The 21,399-nt window shown below is 36.8% G+C and overlaps 1 protein-coding gene and 1 non-coding gene across 4 annotated transcripts in view; both read left to right on the plus strand.

Moving 5' to 3' along the window:
• Nucleotides 1-21,399, plus strand: part of LOC149075141 (vam6/Vps39-like protein) — a 196,220-nt gene that overhangs the window by 109,491 nt on the left and 65,330 nt on the right. For 2 of the 3 annotated variants that reach the window (XM_089245724.1, XM_089245726.1), the window contains 5 exons: nt 195-344; nt 4,907-5,048; nt 10,292-10,378; nt 16,769-16,842; nt 19,990-20,088. In XM_089245724.1, coding sequence (XP_089101850.1) covers nt 195-344; nt 4,907-5,048; nt 10,292-10,378; nt 16,769-16,842; nt 19,990-20,088 — 552 coding nt within the window. The remainder of the gene's footprint in view (nt 1-194; nt 345-4,906; nt 5,049-10,291; nt 10,379-16,768; nt 16,843-19,989; nt 20,089-21,399) is intronic. The other variant, XM_089245725.1, reaches the window with a different exon arrangement.
• Nucleotides 7,248-7,320, plus strand: TRNAT-UGU (transfer RNA threonine (anticodon UGU)). Its single transcript has one exon. It is a non-coding gene; the product is annotated as a tRNA-Thr (tRNA).

Consider the following 21,399-nt stretch of genomic DNA (forward strand, 5'->3'; position numbering starts at 1 on the left):
CCACTTTTATGTGATTTTTTTGAAATTGTGTTTAAAAAAAAAAAAAAACTGGGTTTCTTTTTTTAAAAACCAATGTGATTTAAACCAAACAACTCTGACATTAGCTTTTCACAATCACTTGCAAAGTATTTGTTGTATTGGATTTTTACTGTGTTTATCATGACTTCAAATTTTAATTTACATTTTCGATGTAGGTACGAAATAATTTAGTGAAAGTGGTGGAGGATAGCAATAGTACTGCACAGTCTTCATTCATTGCAGTAGAAATTGGATCAAATACAGTGCGCTCAAAGAATCAGCTCCTTCAGATTCTTGATACTACATTGTTAAAAAGCTATCTTTTGGTAATTTTTTAATCCTGTTACTCTGTCTTGTATTCAAACATACAGCACTATAATTTCCTGTGTATAGCCCATGGGAGAAAAAATGCTCACTTAAATTAAAAAGTTTATCATATACTCACTCAATAAAGGGTGCTCATGGTACCAGACTTTCCCCCTTGTATATAGAGGTGTCTTTTATTCAGAGGAAAATAAGTTATTATTTGAAGACTGCCACGGTTTCATTGCAAATGAGACATAATGATTTATCCTTTATAACTGTGAAATGAAAAAGTACAGTCAATTCACGATAAGTTGAACTCCAATATCTTGAATATCTGTTTTCGAAGTTTTGAATTTTCAAAGTTTTCACTCAGCCCCAGATCTTTTTTCCTAATTTAGTGTGAAATTTTTCCTTAGCTTCAAGCTATCTTCCTGTAAGTCAAAGTTTTTGGGAGTGAGAGAAAATTTTAAAAAATGCATCTACCAATAGAATCTCACTGATTCATTTTGCGAATTCATTTGTCTGCTTGCAAAGAGTGAATGACTCTTATGAAAGAAGGGGAAAAATAGAGAGAGAATCATTGCATTTTTTGAAAGAAAACAATTTTGTATACGCTTTATTTATAATTTGTTTAATTTATGTAAGTACCATTTATGTGTTCATTTTCATGGCAGTATTCACATCTAGTTTATTTCTAAAGTTTTCCAGTGGTTTTCGTAATACAAATATTTGTAAATAATGCTCTTATTTTTTGTTTTAGTAATTCTTTCTTTATCTTGCTCTGAATTTTTAATAAGTCGAACTAGCAATAACTCAAAGTTTTTTGTAATTCGCTGCACATTCAACTTATCGAGATTTGACTGTACTTTCAAGTTCATTTGTATAATTGGTGTCATGCCATCACAGGCATGAATTTGCATTTATTTTTAGTACCTCACCCTTGTCAAAAAATCAACATGTATGCCACTCCCCAAAAATGTGTGTGTGCGTTGATCACAAAGAATGTGTGGGACTGTTACTGTTTGTCGGCCAAGAGCTATTCTTAATTCCTTGTATTCAAATGTTCAACAATGGTACAGACTTTCTGTCTCCGTAGCAAATAGGGGTTGCCAACCTTCTACCAAATGAGGGCAAATTATCTCTTCGATTCAATGCCAATACTGTTGTTCACCAGATTTCTCACTGGTTAGAATGACCACTGCAATTCTAAAAGACACTCAATCGTGGTAGCTTTGCGAGATCACTATCTCCAATGTATGAAATTGTCAAGGCGATCCGCGTACCAAGCGATAGTGTTCTAAAAGAAAGAGGTTTTCCTTGCGGTGCCTCCTGGCATGAAGGTACAAGTGCAAAAGTAATTGTCAAACTTTGACATTGTGTAAAGAAAAAAATCGCTGAAAAATGTGTATATTGAAATGATAAATCTTCAAATGGCAGCAACTGGTCTCCATCACAACAGACGTACCATCAGTGCTGAACATTTTGTGAACAACAATAACTTTCTTCGGTTAACAAAAAGGTGGACTTTTCCCCGTCATGTTCATCTACTTTGTATAATGGGTTCTTAATTTTTTCTTTTTTTTTTAACTGCTTTTTGTCCCATAGTTTAATCTGTAAATTCAGACCTGCCAACTCTCCGGATTTAGGTGGGAAACTCTAGATTTTTCGTCCTTCCTCCTGCTCTCCGAATTTTGCAGAATATTTGATTTTACGTGAGCTCTCCCGTCAATGACTGCCATCGTCGTTAGGGAGAACACCCATAGAAGACAGCCATGGTCATTTCCATAGAGCGGCAGTCCTAAAAAAAATCTTGGTGACCGTATTTAAGAAACTGGCAAAGACCTGGCTGTTTATGTAACGTTTATCAGCAGTCATTTATCAGGGGCATGACCTTGGTTGCCGAAATTCCTGTATAATCGTTATTGTATTCCATTAACAGCCGAACAGCCATGCTTTTTTTGTCAACAGCTTTGTATTTTGAAGTTTTCAAATTGTTTCCTCCAATTAAATATGTCTTCAGAAGGAAAATCTATATATATGAAATTGATTGTCTGTCTGTCTGTCTGCCTGCCTGTCTGCCTGCGTGCGTGCGTGCGTGTGTGTGTGTGCGTGCATGTTCTCTATACAAATCTACAATTTTAGATCGATCGTCGCCAAATTTTGCATATATACCAAATGGGACCCGACTTGAACGATAGGCTACTTTAAAATTTCGTTAGATCAAGGCAAGTGCCCCAGATGGGCAAAAAACTGTCCGGCAACAATGGTTTTTGGGCCTCAACAATCACTTTCCGAACGTTTACTTTGGTTACCGTGGTTCCCTAGTGATGAGTTTCAGACGTGTTTATGTCTTTACAATGGTTTGTCACTTCTTTAATGCTGCCAGTTATGTATAATAGTTTATGCCTTTATAATGGTTTGTCACATTTTCAATACTCTCAGTAATGAGGCTTTTTGAATATACGTCATAATCATCACCATCATCGCTTTGAGGGTCAGGAAAAGGGTGATCCTCATAGAAATCACTATTAAAATTGCCGATTTAACTGCATAAATACGGAAATTTAGTGGGGGGGGGGTTCCTGCCACATCAATAATTTTAAAAATTAAATTGAATTCTCGATTTTTGAAATATGGAATTCACTTGGAGATACGAAGCCCAGAAAATTAAAAATATGAATAATTTGCCGGATCTACTTTTGAGTTTGATATCCATGTATTAACATTGATTTCAACTTTTTATTTATATCTTCTCAAGCATGAAAGATGTTTTTAAAATTAGTTATGGGCCCCGTAAAGTGCATCGAAAAAATTCCACAGCGAAGCTCAAACAGCCAGAAATAGATAACTTGAAGTTCAGGGGGAGGGGATCGAAATACCTTACACCCATAAAAAAAGGGGGGGGTACTATTCATTTCTACGTTTCTTTAAATTTAGATTTGTTTCTTTCATGAGTCGCGCAGGACGTCGCCATATTTGTTAACTTAGACACGGTTTGCATGTCCCTCAAAGAAAGAGGGAGATATCGCATGATCCAAAAAGCCTCATTGAAGAAAACCCGGACAGTGCCGGGTATTGTAGCTAGTAAAAGTATATAAAGCTAAATATAAAGCTTTTAAGAGTTCATATAACCGAGATTATAAATCACTAATACAAGTATAGTATCCACGAAAGGAAACACTTTTGTTTAATGAACAGTATGTAGATGTGACTTCTCTATTCTGTATGGAAAGGCTGACATAGAATTATATTCTGCTCAGGGGCAATGCCGAACCTGCGTTGGGGGGTGGGGGGAGTAATGGAACTTTGCCTTAATTGATAAAAAAAAATTTTTGTTCAAATTTTTTTTTGTGAATTTTTTTTTTCCGATCGAGTCTATGAGTGTTAGCACATCTGTAAATTCATTTTAGCTAGAACAATAAAACAATTTAATTACCCAAAAGTTGATTTTTAGGGAATGGAATGTTATGTCTAAAAGCTGTTAGTTTGGTAATAATTCAGAGATTTTTATTATTATATTTATATTGTTTATCGTAGCAATCTCATGTTGAAATAGTCTTCGCCATCCAATTGCAAGTGTTTGTTCGTATTTAATAATCTTACTTTTGTGTATGTAATAAACATAATTTAAATTGTACTCTCTCTATTGACTTGGCCCACTTAATTTGTGTTTTGTCCTTCATTTTCCCCCTCTTTCAGGCAAAATCATCCCGTCAATGCACTCCATCAAATAATAATTAATACTTTCATCACAATTTGAAACATGGCTTTCCGAATCAACTTTGCGCTTTATAATTCACATTTTGAGACTTTTTTCTTTCATACCATGCATGGTCCTGACTCTACCAACATAATTTGCCAGTTTCAGCCATTACTCTCATGAGGAGCAGGATCATGCAATTATTGCAAAACAACAACAAAGTTCAATCCTCAATGAAAAGAAAGTAATATAAGAATATAATGACAATATTAATAATATATACACAAAATATTTCGTATAAATTTTGGGACTGAAATATGAGACTCACAAATCAATATCTACAGCTTGTCGCTCCACCCTCGACAAGCCGTGATGCACAGTTTGAGAAACACTGGTTTACGAGGTGCATGTACAATCTAGTAGTAGCAGTACCTATCCTTGTTGCTGTACAGAAAGCATGCAGACATAAACACAAAAATTTGGATATCCACCGTATTCATTTCCAATATTTATGACAGATTGCCACTTTTGTGAAACTTGAAACACTCTTAACTCTGCCATTATGCACACGGAACACTTTCTGGCATGCACCAATAATTAGAAATTTCTCAGAAAAATGTTTGAGAGATGCACGAATGACAAAGGGACCATTTATATCTTGTTTATTTTTCTGTGTATATGATCATTGTTTTAGTTTTGCCTTTCATTCCTCCTGAAGGGGATTGAATTTTTTTAGATTCCTCACTCCTATTGAATGTCATTAAAAAATAAATAAACAACATAGTGAATAATTCTAGTACACATAAGTAAAACAATATTATTTTTGAATTTTTAGGAAGGAAAAAAATTATTCAGGTCTTGAAAGAATTCTATTTTTTTCAGAGCAATGAGGCTTTAGTATCATCTCTTTTGAGGAAGAAGGATAATTACTGTCATGTGGAGGAGTCTGAGAGAGCACTCAAGAAACACCACAAATATAATGACCTGATCCTCTTGTATAATGGAAAAGGCATTCATGATAAAGGTGAGCTTCACTAATATCACTTCTTTGTTACGGTCTCATTAGCATGTCATGAATATTTTGCTTGATTTATCGGGGGGGGGGGGGAAGCTTTGTTTTATCATATGGAAGTGATTAATGAGTTATCAAGTGAGAAGTAAGAATTGAACTTTTCAATACAAAAGGTAGGCTGCCATGGCCAAAGTTTTACAAAACTATTGAAACATTCCAAGTTGCTATATCTTGATTGAGTCATTTTCATAGTAAGTATCCAGTACTGTGGGGAATGCAATTACATTAAGCTGTCTAACCCCTGGAGGCATACAGTGTTTCTGTGGTTCAAAGTTGTGAGACCAATCCAGCCAATATGAGAAAATTTTAGCAAAAGGCACTATGAGGGGCAATTACTATTATTTAAGATTGAGTTATTTGAACTACCACCCACGATGCCATCATTACACCTTCCCTACCTACTTTACAAATTTTGTCAAACCCCACCATTGGTACAGTGGTCGGCTGAAGTTGGTTTTCTGTAGTTCCCAACTTTGAGATACGAATCCGAGCTGATCTCCCAGTTGAAAAGTCTTGCCACAGAGAGCAACAGGCCTACAATTATTCAATCAGTGCACAAACTTAATCTTATAATTCACTCATAGTAGTAAAAATTGATGGCAGGTGGCAGCACTACACATAGCAAGCATAACCCAAAAGCAGACTTCACGTTAGGTTCACAACACATATATGCACAGTTTCCAGCATGGCCTAGGTCGTCTTCTACCACCTTCTAAAATCTCTTCATTGAAACAGAGCAGCGGGCCATGATCTGAGTAAGAGAAAGATTGGAGATGATAAGACCTCCTCAGAAGACTGATTTACTAGCACTTTGGCTGGAGATGGGACAGAATTTGTATCCCTGTTGCAACACAAGACAAGTAAGATATTTGTAGTAAGTAAGACATAACACTAGTGTTAAAGAAGACCAAAATCAAGGCAATAATGAAATCAACACCTTTGAAAACTGATGCTGATGTCTCATGTATCCTGTGAGGGACAAAAAAACTTTTTTTCTCTTCTCTCTCTCTTCTCCCCCAATCAACTTATCAAAAGCCAGCACATCATACTCACACCAACTCATTGGTCCCAGTCATCCCAACCAGCTTCAAGCATCACACGTGAATTGATTAGCCATGCTGTTTTCAACTTATTGAAGAAAAAATAGTATCAAGAATGACTGAACATCAAAGATCAGTGACAGTTTAAAGATATACATTGTGACTGTCCCAGTTTTAGGCAGGAGTTGATGAGGTTCATAATGGTATTGAAAGGACAACTATGGGATTTTCCAACCAGTGTGCCATGAGAAGATCATAGGTGTGTTGCAAAAAACAATTCAGAGAAAATTAAAAAATTATTTTCTAAAGAAGCTCAGCATTGAATGCCTATATGATGATATCATAATAATGAAAGTGAAAAAAAAATATGTAGAATGTTTTTATATACTTTTTTCTACACAAGGGAAAAAAGTGTCAAAAGTGATTGAATTGAAAAACAATTCCTAGATGAGACTATTAAATTTGTTGGAGAGAGAAAGTTAAAATATGGAATACAATAAAAATGTTTGTCAATAAAGTCCTTATTGAAAAAGTTTTCAAATGTTCGATTTATTTAGCTATTCAATATATGTCGGGCGAGAGCACTAGACCACTATGCTACCACTAAACCAGACATGCACCTCGTCCATATTCCTCTGCGGAACTTCTAACGAATTGGTACAATTGAGAGGTAGATGGCTTTTCCTCAGCTCGAGATATCAAGGAAACAGTTATTTTCTGTATATTATGCTGAGGTGAACTTGGAAAGAAAAGTCATTGTGTCTCCGCCAGAACTCGAACCCAGGCGCGCTCTTACATACCGGGCAAGCATGCTACCACCTACACCACTGGAGACATGTCCCTGCCTTCCTTATTTCACGCACTGTGGCATGAGGCACTGAAGTAGAGGCATTAGTAGCCTCTTAAGACGCGATGACTTTTCTTTCCGAGTTCACCTCATCATAATATCCGGAAAATAACTGTTGTCTTGATATCTCGAGCTGAGAAAAAGCCATCTATCTCTCTCTAAACCGTCCCACCCGGGGGGCCATTTCCTGAAGTTAAGAGGCTACTAATGCCTCTACTTCAGTGCCTCATGCCACAGTGCGTGAAATAAGGAAGGCAGGATCATGTCTCCATGGTGTAGATGGTAGCATGCTTGCCTTGTATACAAGAGGGCCTGGGTTCGAGTCCCGGCGGAGACGCGATGAATTGGTACATGTTGGAATGTGTGTGTATGTATAGTGACCTTCCATGAAGTTTGTTCCTGTGTAATGCTTGTTATGTGCAATCTACAGAAGCAACAAAGAGCTTATATTCACTGACAAACCCAACCCACAAAAGGAAAGGGTCAGAAGGTGTCATCCTTAAAAAGGTTTGAAAAAATTTCTACTAAATTTGCTCATTTTTAAATATGCACAAAAATATAAAAATATCCAGCGGAATTATTATGGGTCACTCAAAAAATTGTAAATATTAATATTTTGAATTCCCCAATACAGGCCAAGAATGAAATTAAAATTAAAAATCCCGAAATCCCACAACCCTAGAGTCATAGAGTGACAACATATGATTAGGTACAGCACAAATAAAGAAAGAGAAAAAGAGATACGGTGGGACCTCATTTATATGTCGCTTGGTATATGGTTATGCGACTTTCACATTTATATGATGTTTGGCTTCCATCGCGCAATATGTTCCTATACATTTTAATGTTAAAATAATTCATTTATTTACCGCAAAACCTCAATTACTTGGCGTTTTCACTTCGACTCACACACAAACTGTTTGAAAAAATGTCCATTGAATGCTTATAATTTTTGAATGCAGTGAAAGTGTGTTGCTGCAACAGTTCTAGCATATTGTCACCACATACCCATACATTTTAGGATGATTGCTGACATATACAAAAATAGCCAGTGAGTTGATGGTCATTTAGAGTGGACTCTTAAGTGATTTATTTATTACTTGTTTCTGAAAATACACAGATGTGGTGAGTTCAAAAGAAACACGTTTCAATTGTTTTGATGGCCATATGTCCTTCCAGAATTTTTCTTCTTCCCAATGTTTTCAGCATTATCCTCAAAGGGTAAGAAAGTCCGCGCATTGTGAGCATTTGGAGGGTAAGGGTCTATTAATAGGAGGCACATACGGTACACATACACAATAAGTTCTTTCTATCATTTCCTGTGGAATTTTCTTTTGTTGTGATGATTTGCTTGCTGGCTGTGTCAAATCCACCATTCATAATGTCGACGAAATGAATAGTCCTTTCTTCAAAGAAAAAGTAACTGGAAATTTTGGAAGAATTCGACAAGAATTTTAAATTCATGACGGAAGTCGATCTTGCAAAACAGTTGAATATCCTTGTGGTATCTTTGAAAATGATTATAAAGTAGAAAAACAAAATCAAAGACCAAGCTGCTGGTTACAAATCATCTACTGCCAAAAAAATGAGAGTCCAAGATGAGAAATTTTCCCAAGTTGAGAAGATTTTGTTGCAATTTTTTACCTAATGTTGTACCACAATGGTAATATTCCAGTAAATTTTATTTCTTTAAGTGATTTAAAATGTGTGATTTAATTATTTTTCTCAAGTGTTATTGAAATTTTTTTTTATAAGAGTTGGAGATGCAATTAAACACATTGAATTTGATAATATTTTGCAAGCTTGTGGTTGGTTATTTTCTTTAAAAAGTCTCAGTTTCAAAGACTTACATATTGATACAACATTTTGGCTCTGCCTCTTGAACATCATGTAAACAAGGTTCCACTGTTACTAGAGCGAGTTTCTACGGGGGAAAAAAAGCTGGAAAAAAATTTCTTCATAGATATCACCAAGCAGCTCGAGAGGCGACATATAGCCAACTTTTGTCATTTTTAATCAATTTTTGCGGCTTTAATAATTAAACTCTGCCGCTAATTTTTTTTGTTTGTGTTTCTGGGAGAGATGAATGTACTTTCATTTTATCATAATTTTTTGAGGATGATACGTTCTGACCCTTTCCTTGTCAGTGTTCACATACAATAGTTCACATACACCAGCACTTTTACCACCAGATGGCTACTTATCTGAAGATGTGATGTCACTCTCCGCTATTCTTAGAAAGTTTTAACAGTTGGCTAATGCCAAAATGAATTCAAGAAAAAAAATTCAGCTGCCTCCAGGGGGAAATCGAAACCATATCCTCTCGCATGATGAATTCAGCTTACCCATATACCCATACAGTGATACCTTGGCTAACAAACGTTTTAATTGATATATGAATTGCATGAGCGAACAAAACACATGCACATGAAATGCACGTATTTATAAAGGTGTAGTTTTGCGTACACGCATGTCTCTATGAAACTGCATGAGAGAAATAAAATGTTCCCAGTTTTTTGGAAAAATAACATTAACAAAAGGAAACAATCTTCAGAATTTGTGATAAATCTTCCATCAGACCTTTTTTTTTCCGGTTAATAATATCTTATGTGCTTTTCCAAGTATTTTTTTTTTTACTGCAGAAATAAATCACACTTGTAAGTATATTTAATAAAATTGATCTTCAATTTAAATAGTTTTACTCTGGGGTTATAAACTGTTCATACCAATTTAAATTTTTTTAGCACATAAGAAAGATTTAGTATCAGAAGGAAAGAAAAATTGTCCAAGTGATTTCATATTCTGGTTATTTTCTAGTGTCTTTTCGAAAAAGGTTGCCAACACTGCGAAAAAATAATGCAACCTCCACTCTGTGTACTTTTCGTTTTGTGTGGTATTGTTAGGAACAAAAATAAACCTTCTTCACTTCCTTCTATGGAAGACAGTAACTTTACTTGGATATAGTCAGTTCATTCTCAAGGATAGAGTACATCTGCTTTTAAAATCCCATTGATAGAGCGTTGCAGTTGTCTTTTCTGTTCCCGCCTCTGACAAGAGCTTTCATCATCTTCACCGTTGGTGACAAAAGCCCACCAAAACATTCCCATACCCCATAGCTGGGCCGACTTGACGGCGGTTACGGGCATTAACCTACTCTGCCGACTTCGGGCAATCTGGGCATTATAGAGTTAAAGTTGTGTTTTGGCTAACAAGTGAGGACAAAACAAATCATCCAGAACAAATCATCTTTGTTAGTCAAGGTATCAGTATATTTATATACATATAAACAAACCTGTTTTTTTTTTCAGCATTAGAATTGATGAGAAGAGAGGCAAAGAAAACTGATTCTCCTTTAAAAGGTCATGACAGAACAATAAAATATTTGCAACAGTTAGGTTTGTGTGTTATTAGTTTTCTTTTTTTTCTTTTCGAAGATGAATTATTATTATATACATGCTTAAGCCAAACCATAATGACTAAATAATTACTGATCACAGTCCCAGAAGATCATCCAGCAACGATTTACACAGCTATCTCCTTTTATAGAGGGTGGCCATGGTATTGAAGAACTGGATATATGCTTCACATGTCAGAGAAGAACATGACGGAAAAGTTTCCTTTATAAATGTGAAAGGACAGAAATAGAGAGCACTGGAGATAATAAAGTTTTGAGTATCATTATCGAGATGAAAAGATATTATTTTAAAAATATACAATTTATATAAATTAACCATTATAACCACCTACCTGATGCATTGCACTTACTACCTGTCTGGGCATGGTATCTGCAAGTGGTTAGTAAGTGCAGTCAAACCTTGTTACAATGATTAATTTACCCTGATGTAATTATAACCCCCCCCCCCCTGTTCAATGGTATTTTTCAATTTTTTTTTCTGGAATCTGCCATAGTCCAATCTTTTTTTGATACAACGACTCCTTTATTACAATAAACCCCCTCTATAACAATATTTGTAAGAAATTATAAAACAGCTACAAAGATATTTTGTATACATTGCTCAAAAATGCTTTCAATGTATTATTAAACTTGTCACCTGTTCTTGTACATCCGAGAGCATCTAACAACATTGTTGTTTTGCATCACCCAATCACTGAAAGTGTTGATGAAGTTGTTGGTGTTACTATTTTGCACATAGTATACTGAAGTAAATTGAAGCTTTTACATGGTCCAAACCATCAAACTGAATTTTTTAAAATCAATTAAAATTGTTTTGCAGCAAATAGGTACAACTCTGATTCAAAAAACTAGAACAACATAGAAACCACCGTGTTATTTTTTTCATAAAGAAGATGACTAGAAAAATAAACTATGGAAGTGAAGAGAGGGAAAAATATGGTTGTTTATAAAATGAGCTGAAGTTACTTATGACATTTATTATGTGTTGTGTTTAGAATTACAATCATTTATTTGAAATATATATACAGTGGAACTTCAGTTAACGAGCTAAATTCATTCCATCAGCATGCCTGTTATCCAAATAGCTTGTTATGCGAATGAAACTTCCCCATAGGAAATAATGGAAACTCGGATAATTTGTTCCACAATGAGTCATTCACATAAAAATGACTAACAAAAATGGCATTCAATCAATAATTAAACACAATAATTATACATAATGCAATAAAATATACGTAATATGAACAACACAATAAATAAATGTACAATAGGATAATGTTTACAAATTAACTTACTCTAAACGATGAGAAAGAGAGCACTATCGTTTAGCATGATTTACAGATTCACTGCTGTTTGCAAACTTATTCTATTTGTGTGACTTTCAAAAAGAACCTTATCCAATGACACTTGCTTTTGCCTCTTTTCTTAGGATTTCTGGGAAATGGTGAATTGCAGTGTTCTTTGGAGAGATTGCACATTGCCACAGCTTTATTTGGGTGGTTCTTTTCTACAGAATTTTGCACAGATTCCCACATTCTACACATCTCTATAATCTCATTTTATGTGAGGGACTCCTCCATACTTCTTTCTTCCTCAGAAGAGATACCGTCCATGAACTCTTGCTGGTGCGAGAAAAAGAGATCCATAATTTCATCTACCATCAACTTCTAGACATTTTTCACCACTAGTTTTTGAATGCTATCCCCATGCAGTCCATGGTCTTCCCCAAGCACAAAATCTCTTTCACAAGTAATGGCTCTTGTTCATGAGCTAGCCCCATTAAAATCATGTTCAGTAATATGATCAATCCACTATTTTTTTCCAAGCAGAATTTTAAAAAAACAGGTGCATATACACATTGCTACAATGCTACATGTAGTTTTGTGTTGTAAATATTCACACTCGCACGTGTTAATTTTCCGACTGAGGCACGCGTACAGGAGACCATAGGGGAGAATATTACCCTAAATTCCATAACGTGTGCGGGCGAAAGCGAAAACCATCAGCTCAGTTGTGATAACGTGAAAATAAATAAAAAAAGCACAAAATTTTTGCTCGTAATGCGAATTGCTCATTAACCAAATCACTCGTTAACCAAAGTTCCACTGTATATTAGTTATTTACAGAATTAAAATGATCTGAAGAGATGGTTCAAAATATTAGAATATTGGCAGAGTTTCTGATTGGATAAGCATTTGTGTCAAAAGCAGCATAAATTATGCTCTTGTAAAACTATTGGACGTATAAAAATAGGCTTGGAAATAAGTTTGATTTATTTTTGTGCCAAAAATAGGCTAAAAGAAAGATTTAATAGAACCTCTAACATATCTGGTAGTGAATGTCTCACAAAGAATTTTCTTAGCAGATAATTGCCTGGAAAGCAAAATGTTCTCATGCAAATATTATTTCTGTGGAATCATTTAAATAATGACAACTTTCAGAGAAAGCGTGCAAGTAGTGGTCATAAGCCTGTGACTACTGCTGAACAGGACAGACGCTTAGAAAGCATCATGAGACAAAACCATTTTTGTGCCATGAAATTTATACATAGTGGAAAGTAATTGATGTCAATGTGTCATGGATGTGGCAACCCATGTTGATCAGATTGCTCACCTATACAAGTTCTTTCCCTGATTCGTTCTTTGCAAAATCTTTCCGGATGCAGAGTTACAATGGAAAATGTGATAGAGTGATCACAGAACAGATTGCTATAGCACGAAGCCCCCCTCCCCCAGGGGTTAGTGCACCAATCCCTTGGCAAGATATGTGGAAATATAATAATAGTATTAAACACAGCTGTTTCAATTTGGCAATAAACTGTAGTTTTTGGTCTAATCAGCCTTCTGATTTAGAAAATGACTATGGTGTGACAAAAATAATCAAAACGATCAAATATTCAATGTTTTGTTCCTACCAATTTGAATCAAAAAAGGCTGCTCCATACGCACCGACGAAATAATGCTAGAGTAAAAGGGTGCAAAGATTGTTATGGGATGACTAGGATTGGAATAGGACATTTCTAAATGACAGATCAGTATTTTGTATTCCTCTATTGTGGTCAGGGTAATTGTTGCAGTATTTGATGTCAAGAACTTTCAGAAGATTATGATGTAGATTTTACAGTTGATTTTGTTATTTCTTCCTCCGTATATTATGATCCATCCATTGATGAACATTGATTATGTGTAAATTTATATGTGCAATCTGTATGTAATATTTTTAATTTACTATTCTGAAGATTTTTAATAAAATTTCAGACACCCATCCTCCGGGAACGCTTTGATATCTCAATGAGATGGGAAGCGGGATGTGTTTGATTTTCGAAGGTCAAAGTTTGATATGAGACTGCTATACGAAGCTGTACATTTTCTGCCAGTGCAAACAACACTGATTTAGAAGAGGTGTCAACATCATAAATTAGGTGCCACATGATAGTAATATTGTTCCGAATTATTTTCCACAAATCCTTGAAATAAGCAAAGGATGAAGCAATCTTCAGGTCATCACAAATATATTTACAGAACAGCAATTTTTACATGTATTTACAAGCAGATATACATGCCAATCAGATCAGAGTTCTCTTATTGAGCATGTGATCCAACAACTCTCCCTTGTGATCACCTCACTATTTATAGGTATTGTCGAAACTTCCAAAAAACGAATATTCCACAAAATTCTATTTTACAGTTTCCAAGTCTGCGGCGCCACAGTGCGGAGACCTTCTACATAAATCTAGAGCTATGAGCATATATATATATCTTAACATTTCCGGTTTGGCAAGAAGAGATTATTGTCCCAAGGGGGTTCTTCAAAAATTATGTTACCGATATTTGTTGTAACACTGCCCCCCTTCTAAAATTGCTCATCCCGACGATTCTATCTTTAAGTCGGTGGGTCGCACTTTGTCACTCACTGTGGTAAGGAGCGAGTCTATTCAGGTGAACCACTTTTGTAAGGAAATGTACTATGTAGTTGTAATTGTGTTAAAGTGTGGGTGGCTGCAGACACCCATACTTTTGCAGTGTTTTGTTTTTTGTCCTTGTTTTCAGTTAACAAGTCTATTGATAATGGAGTTGGTTGATCCTAACGGCAGGATCATTTACTATTCTTGTGTGACATCATGACTTGGTCCTGACGACCTTGACCATGACACCAGGGGTCATTCCCTCCGTTTTTCTATGACATCACCTGAAACCAAAGCCTGGAATTGGTTGGCTATTTTGGCTCCCAGACCTGTTGTGCCATGACTGCCGTGGTTTTTCCGCTATATAAGAAAGGTGTTCCGCTGCATCGATGGTTCTCTGTTCATGCGCTGTTGCTGGTTACCTCCACGTTACAAACTGAGACCTTTTTTTAAGGTGAGTGAAGCCTATTTCTAAACCTAGAAGTTTTGTAAGATGACCGACAAAACAGAAACGTGGCCCGGTGTGTCACACCTTGCACTTTGACGATGGAGGATTTTTAATCTGAATTACCACATTCAGTTTCTTCATGACTCTGTAGGGTCCTTCCCATGATGCCTGGAGCTTCGGGCAAAGTCCTTTCCGATGCTTTGGGTTACAGAGCCAGACGAGATCGTTTTCCTTGAAGTTATGAGATGTGGCCTTGCATCGTAGCGGTTCTTCATCTTTTCGGAGCCAATGTTGATCTTCTCTCTGGCGATTTGATGCACATTCTCGAGGTGCTCCAGGAGTCACTCAATGTATTCTTCAGGTGAAAGAGGAGCATCGGGCAGTCGCCCAAAGAGCAGGCAGCCAAAGATCTCGTCCCATCAGCATCTGTGCTAGTGAGAATCTGGTGCTCTTGTGGATGGCAGTTTGGCCAGCCGGAAAAGCGGTAACTTTGCATCCCAATCTTGTTGATTCTGTGATATGAAGATTGAGAGCTGGTTCAGGATGGTTCTGTTGAATCTTTCGACTATCCCGTCAGATTCCGGATGGAGCGGCATAGTTTGCATCTATTCTATTCCTAGAAGCTTGCACATGCTGCCGAAAACTGCTGAAGTGAAGTTTCTTCCCTAGTCGGAATGGGTCAGGTTAATGGTCCGAGGATGTCTAGGGCGATTCTCTCAAATTGTGCACCAACTTTGTAGTGTTGAAGACGGGTCTGGGTGCGCCTCAGAGGACTTTTGCAAGCGGTGAAGGCGGTGCAACTCTTGCACCTTTTTTCTACATTGGTCCTGGACTTGCCCCAATAGAATCGTTTACGGACCTTCTACAGAGTCTTGCTTATGCCGAAATGTACACCGGTGAGGCTTCCACGCAACTCATTCAACACTTCTTTCACACGGTCTCTTGGTAAGATGAGTTGCCAACGGAACATCTTCCCGTCCTCCGACTCTCATTTGCGGTACAACATGTTGTATTAGTATCATACACAGGTTCTTAGCTTCATTCTAACCATGATGTTTGAAGTGAACAGACATACAGACATACTTTTTCCACTGAGTAAAAAAGATTTAAGATTTGGTAGTCAACCCAAGTGGAATCCTTGGTCATCATGATTAGTGCTTAGGACTCTGCATTAGTATCACAGGCAGGCTCTCAATCTCATTCTGAACACAACATTTGAAGTGAACAGACATACTTTTTTTGCTGAGCAACTGATAGTTAAGATTTGGTATTCAACCCAAGTTGGATCCTCAGTCAGCATGATTCCACCTATAGACAGCACCTTCATTTCCGACCTATTTCATTAATGGCAGTAAATTGAAATATAGCGATATGGCCAGAGTTGGTGTTTGGTGAAGTAGTAGTCATCATGATTAGTGGTTAAATATTTTTTCCTCTGAAGACGGTGCCATTGTGTGTCAAAATGTTTTAGGAGTTTTTGTATTTTGTGTGTATTTGCCTTATTCATTGATGACTTATTAATATTCTAATCACTCATTCTTATTCATCATCACCACTATTTTTTTAGGAGGAGATAGTGTCTGCGGACTACAACAGGCATCTTCAACCCGTTGCTCACGAGTACCATGGTGCTCTTCGAACCACCCAGAGTACTCGATGCTCATGTCCGATTTTGTGCTTGCAAGCACTTGATCAACAATTCCAATTAAAAAAACATGTCACATTGCATTCAAGGATTGAAATCATCCTAATTTCATGCATTCATATGTCAAACTTTAGGTAAGGGTGCTCTTCTGATGATGAGTACAGTTCAGGCAGTGCTCGTGACTAGAGAAAGGTTGAAGACCTCTGGACTACAACTTCAATAATTTTGAATGTGAAAAGTTAAAAAAACCACTTTCTTATCGTCTTTGAAAGCAGCTTTACATGCCCCATAACTCTGTTGCAATATCATTTAAGCTTTTATTGTAGTTTTAATAAAACAACTATATTTCATTTTTTTAATCTTCTATCTTTAGATAAAAAACATCTGCCACTTGTCTTCAAGTATGCTGAATGGGTACTCAACGATTATCCAGAAGATGGCCTAAAGGTTTCCAGATTTTTTCAATTTTCATTTTTTTTACCATAATTTTTCATGAGTGAATGAGAAATATAACACATTTTCAAGAGTATGGGTGGAAAGTTGGGGTGAACTCCATGCTATTGTTTTTCACTTTGAAAATTCATATTGCTCATACTACTGCATATTATATTATTTCAAAATGATATATATATTTACATATATTCATAAACCAGCTACAACAATTCATTTCTAAAAATTTTATATTCTTCATTTGGCAATTTTCATGTGTCATTTTTTAATCCTTATAAAATTATTTTTGTTCTTATTCCATGAGGGGCCATTCAAGTATTACGTTAGCAGATTTTCAGCCATTTTTGACCTCCCTCCCCCCCCTTGTCAGCAAAAGTCAGCCAACCCGAAACGCCCCCTTCCCCCGATGCTGACGTAATACTTGAATGACCCCTGACCAAATGTTGAACTTGCATGTATTCAATCCATGCTCAAACTTACTGAAAATCACATAGAAGGGAAAACATGGCAAGGGACTGAAGTACCACAGACACCTCTGGAAAAAAAAATGCATTTGAGTAAAATTATGGGAAGAAAAAATTGACTACTTTTAGAATCCAGCAGAACTACCCACAGAACACTCACAGAAATGAGGCTGATGAGTATCTAGCCTGGGGATTCTGACATCCATCTTATTTATAAATTTTTTTTACACTTACTCAGATACCAATTCATTAAGTAAAAAATGTCTCGGACGACTCTGTCTCTCTGTTCCCGATGTGTGGGGGGTGCTGGTTAAAAAAGGAAAAAAAAAGAAAAAAATTTGAGTGAAAAATGTCAAGAAATACTGTTTTACACAGTCCTCTTGGCTTTCCTAGTTGGAAAATGTGACTTTTCATTCTAATTTTTTTCTTGCCCTAAATTGCTCTAAATTCACTTATAGATGTCCCCAGTCTCAATTGATATATGTAAAATCAATTTTTTGTGTGTTTGTCCTCTATGTTCAACTGATCACTGCTAAATTTTGCATATTGATTGGCTATTTTAAGCGTACACCAGAGCTTGGCAAATGCCTAAGGTGGAAGTGGGTGTCAGGCAACAATGGTTTTTTAGCCTCAGTGATGACTTTCGGAATTTTTACTTTGGTTACCATAGTTCCCAAACAAGGTATTTCAAAGATGTATATGCCTTTACAATGGTTTGTCAATTCTTTAATGCTACCAGTATAAGCCTATGTATAATATATAAAATTTATATAATAGTTCATTCCCTTATAATGGTCTATCACTTTTTCAATCCTCGCAGTTATTGAAAAAAAATCTGGGCAGTGCCGGATATTATAGCTAGTATATTATATATGCAAATTGCCTTTTGGTATAAACTGAAGAGCCAAAAAAACTGGTACAGGCATGCGTATGCAAATAAAGAGATATGAAACCAATCAGAGTACGGTGCTCCGTAACGGCAACGCCTATATAACACAACAAGTGTCTGGCATAGTTGTTAGATCGGTTACTACTGCTACAATGGCAGGTTATTGAGATTTAAGTGAATTTGAACGTGGTGTTATAGTCGGCGCACGAGAGATGGGACATAGCAACTCCGAGGTAGCGATGAAATTTGGATTATTATGTATGACCATTTCACAAGTGTACCTTGATTATCGGGAATCAGGTAAAAAATTAAATCTACGACATCGCTGCGGCCGGAAAAAGATCATGCAAGAATGGGACCAACGACGACTGACGAGAATCATTAAACGTGACAGACGTGCAACCCTTCCGCAAATTGCTGCAGATTTCAGTGCTGGGCCATCAGCAAGTATCAGCGTGCGAACCATTCAACGAAACATCATCGATATGGGCTTTCAGAGCCGAAGGCCCACTCGTGTACCCTTGATGACTGCACGACACAAAGCTTTACGCCTCGCCTAGGCCCGACAACACCGACATTGGACTGTTGAGGACTGGAAACACGTTGCCTGGTCTGACGAGTCTCGGTTCCAATTGCTTCGAGCTGATGGACGTGTACAGGTATGGAGACAACCTCATAAATCCATGGACCCTACATGTCAACAGGGGACTGTTCAAGCTGGTGGAAGCTCTGTGATGGTATGGGGCATGTGCAGTTGGCGTGATATGGGACCCCTGATACTTCTAGATACGACTCTGACAGGTGACAGGTACGTAAGCATCCTGTCTGATCTGCACCCATTCATGTCCATTGTGCATTCTGACGGACATGGACAATTTCAGCAGGACAATGCGACACCCCACACGTCTAGAATTGCTACAAAGTGGCTCCAGGAACACTCTTCTGACTTTAGACACTTCCGCTGGCCACCAAAATCCCCAGACATGAACATTATTGAACATATCTGGGATGCCTTGCAACGTGCTGTTCAGAAGAGATCTCCACCCCCTCTTACTCCTACGGATTTATGGTCAGCCCTGCAGGATTCATGGTGTCAATTACCTCCAGCACTACTTCAGACATTAGTCGAGTCCATGCCACGTCGTGTTGTGGCACTTCTGCGTGCTCGCGGGGGGCCCTACGCGATATTAGGCAGGTGAACCAGTTTTTTTGGCTCTTCAGCGTATCATTGCAAACACCAGTCTAAAACCCTAACGGGGAAAAGAAATTGAACTCTACCTATCGCTTTTCCCCCACCTACCATCCATTTACATAATCGTAGGTTCGGTTTTTGACAAATTTCTGCTCAGAGAAACATAAAATGCATTTCGCTAAAAGAAAAAATTGAAATGTCCAAGAGCAGTGGTTATCAAATTGCGCATTGCAACTTTTAGAAGGCCTTGTGGTAAAGCTGACAATACTGATGTGTGCCTGTTTGGTCTATGAAGTGGTTCTTAGACCTATTCTGGAAAGCTAGGAATACATGTTGACTACGACAAGAAAGCTATGGGAAACAACAGGTTTGGAACCACAATTATGTGGGTTAAAAGACCATTTTCTTTTTTAGGAACATTAACTTTTGTAGATCTGTGATGTTAATTGAAGTGTTCAATGAACTGTATTATATGCAGTAAATGTATGGTTTCAATAATAGTCAGGTAAATTGTTTTTATCTTATTTATTAAAGTAAACAAAAATTTATTTCTTTGTCTAAATTTTTTAAGTAATTAATAAAACTGTATTTCTTGATAGATATTTATAGATGAATCCATTGAAAAAGATCATTTTCCTAGAAATGAGGTTTATTCGTATCTACAGAGGACAGTGCCAGATCTAGTCATTCCATTTCTGGTTTGTATATTTCTTTTCTCTGTTCTTAAACATCAGGGCTTGAATCTCATATTTCCTTTCTCCTAGCTCATCTTTCAAGAAAATATGCTCTGATCCTATAGGAAATATATATTTACTAACTATTAGCAAAACCTCTCCTAACTGGATGTTTCCTCAAAACTGGCCTTAAGCAAACCCAGTTCTTTATTTAAAATTCATATTTGTGAAAGTTGAAATGGAAAACATACATTAGCGTAGAAAAATATCATTATATATTAAGAGCAAAACTAATTTTTCTTTATTCATGTTGATGGATTGATTTCATGCAGTTTCTTATGATTTTAAGCATGTGTGGTTTATTAGTAGTGGGGTTCTGTTATGCTGATGTCATTATACCTGCATTTCAAATGTGTTTAGGGTTTGCGGTGCATTGTAGGATGCAATGTATGTGTTTGACTGCCAATGAACACAACAGTTTTAAAACAAAACTATTTATTACAACGATTATGAACTAAGCAGGGGTGGGAACTCTGCGCCAATTGCGCCGCACTGCGCCAAAACTAATATCTTGCGCCATCCTGCTCCAATAGCGTATTTTCGCATTTTTCTGCGCCAAATAGCGAATTTTGCTTCAGTATGCCCGGAATTTCGGAAAGGACGCCAAAAATTTTTTGTTCCTGCTAGCCACGAAACGTTTCTTTACGAGAAGAGCGTGTTTTATTCCACTATACTTAAACTATCGGCCCCTGATCAGGCTTTCCATCGCGAAACCCCGATATTGTCCGTGATCGTGGAACTGAAGATGGTTTGCAATGCCTTTCAGCTTTAAAGTGCAAATTCGAGTGTTTCCGTTTAAAAAAAAAAGTCGTCACTGGAAGCAGCAGAAATTACTGTTGTCGATTGTGTTAAATCCCGATGTTTCGTGAAAAAAATTTTCATTCCGGGAGTAAAAAGCGCATGTCCGCCGAATTACGAATGTTAGTTTAGAAACTTTGCCGAATAACGAGCTTTAAATCGCCAATGTTGCCGAATAACTAGCGTTAAATCGCCAATGTTGCCGAATAACTAGCGTTAAATCGTCAATATCGCCAAATAACGAGCGTTAAATCGTCAATCTCGCCAAATATCGAGTGCCAGATCGCCAATCTCGCCAGATAATGAGTGCTAAATCGCCAAACATCGAGTTGATTCTTCCGAAATTCTCTCCCATTTCGCAACAATTTCTAAGTATAAAAAAAATTAAAAACTTATAAATTTTTTTTAGCTCATTTGAAGTGCTGCTGTTCAAGGCAGCAAATAGTGCCCTCAGTAAGCAAAAATCATCTTAAATAC

This window comes from Pholcus phalangioides, unplaced genomic scaffold, assembly GCF_987345545.1.
Source record: "Pholcus phalangioides strain wild (caught in Gottingen) unplaced genomic scaffold, Ppha-v1.0 ptg000016l_1, whole genome shotgun sequence".
NCBI classification, from domain to species: Eukaryota; Metazoa; Arthropoda; class Arachnida; order Araneae; family Pholcidae; genus Pholcus; species Pholcus phalangioides.